This window comes from Gouania willdenowi, chromosome 15 (assembly GCF_900634775.1).
Source record: "Gouania willdenowi chromosome 15, fGouWil2.1, whole genome shotgun sequence".
Classification (NCBI taxonomy): domain Eukaryota; kingdom Metazoa; phylum Chordata; class Actinopteri; order Blenniiformes; family Gobiesocidae; genus Gouania; species Gouania willdenowi.
The window spans coordinates 26,380,976-26,382,606 of NC_041058.1; the positions used below are offsets into that span (position 1 = coordinate 26,380,976).

General features: G+C 46.9%; 1 protein-coding gene across 1 annotated transcript; it reads right to left on the minus strand.

Annotated features, from left to right (window-relative positions):
• Nucleotides 1-505: 505 nt before the first annotated feature.
• On the minus strand, nucleotides 506-1,382 carry LOC114476981 (homeobox protein vent1-like). Its single transcript, XM_028469004.1, has 3 exons — nucleotides 1,151-1,382; nucleotides 855-1,066; nucleotides 506-751 (listed from the first exon to the last, which is right to left on the minus strand). Exons 1-3 carry the CDS (start codon nucleotides 1,380-1,382, stop codon nucleotides 506-508), a joined length of 690 nt encoding a protein of 229 aa, XP_028324805.1.
• Between the last annotated feature and the right edge of the window lie 249 nt (nucleotides 1,383-1,631).

The following is a 1,631-nucleotide window of genomic DNA, read 5'->3' on the forward strand; positions in this document are numbered from 1 at the left end:
CTTGCTTTTCTTTCTTCTGTTGTTTATACTGCATTTTATTTGAACCAGATATATATTTGAGAAAGTATAGAATACAGTCATTTGAGATTGTGTGTTGTTTTAATTTGTATGTTCAATCAGTTTCTTTTAATATATATTTCAGTCGACCCCACATCGGGTAACAACCCCAAGGTTGAAAAACCCTGGTATAGATCATTCAGCAGCTCAGACATTGATGGCAAAAATGGGAAACTTCAGTTAAAAACATTTTTATTAAATCATAAATAAAATATCCTCTCATATTTACAATTACAAGAAACATAGTTTTAAAATTAGGTCAACAAAACTTATACAACAATAACAATGTACATGACTTCCCAGTCCATGGGGTTGTTTTTAAGGCACAAGCGCAATGAAGGCAGTAAGGTTGTTTCAACAGGTCAGTAAGGTGAACCATCTCTCCGTCAATAATGTCCAGACTCCTTATAAAACAAAGTACTTGATTTCCAAACAGTGTCATTAGCTTTTAGAGGACACATCCATAGTATTGCGGTGGGTAGTGTGTAACATAATGCTGTGTAATATGCGGCTGGAGGGCCATCTGCGGGACTGGGACGGACTGGTAGTAGGGATGGTGAATGTGTGGTGCGTTCACTCCGTGGTAATGCACCGGTAACAGACGCTGAAACTTCCCGTGTGGAAATGTGTTCGCAATGCGGTCCTGCATCACCCTCTTCAGCTTCATCCTCCTGTTCTGGAACCACGTTCTGACCTGAAAAAGAAGCGATCCTGTCAGCTTTACGCACATGACGCACGGGAACACCAGTATTAACTGCGTTGACACTGTGGTAAAAAGATGAAGTGTCTCATCTCACCTGAGTTTCTGAGAGTTCCAGCTTCTCTGCCATTTTAACCCTCTCCACGACATCCAGGTATTTGTGCTTGTCAAAGATGTTCTCCAGACTGGAGATCTGTTCCGCGGTGAACTTAGTGCGCACCCGGCGCTGCGTCTCGTCCTTGTCATCCGTGTGGATGAGCCTGGTTGTTTTACTGTCCTCTCCTGATGAGTACCCGCTGCTCTGTGAGTCTGGAAGAGGAACAAAATAAGCCAAATAAGACCCTCCCGCTCGGTGCTGCAGTGGAGATGGAGATGCGGGTGCGAGGCGCTTACCTGGTGACGCACAGCCGGGTGACGCGCATCTCTGCTCCCCTTTGACCTCTCTGTGCTTCTTCACGTGTTTAAGCTGTAGATGACCATTGCCTAACGTCGGAGGCCTTGGTTGAACCATGCAGGGAATGTGGGGCCGGTGTGTCCATGCTTGGCTGTCCGCTCCGCGCTCCTCGGTGCTGGTGGTTGGGTAGTGGCTCTGAGCTAGCCAGTCCACAGTAAAGTTCCTCCCCATGTTGTCCCTGCTCAACATGAATAACAAGCTCATCGTCCAGGGCCCTCCCTTTTTATAGGGCCCAGAGCCCCCGGGCCCCTCACTCTCATTTGCATGTTTTAGGGAGCCTTGTTAACACACGATCGATCCGGATGAATGAGAGATAATGGCTTTTTGACTCACCCTTCACATGTGAGTGTTTGAAGAAAGCGGCGCCGTCGAGTCTGAAGAGAAGCCAGAGCTCATACATTTGTCCGCCCCTGAAACCGC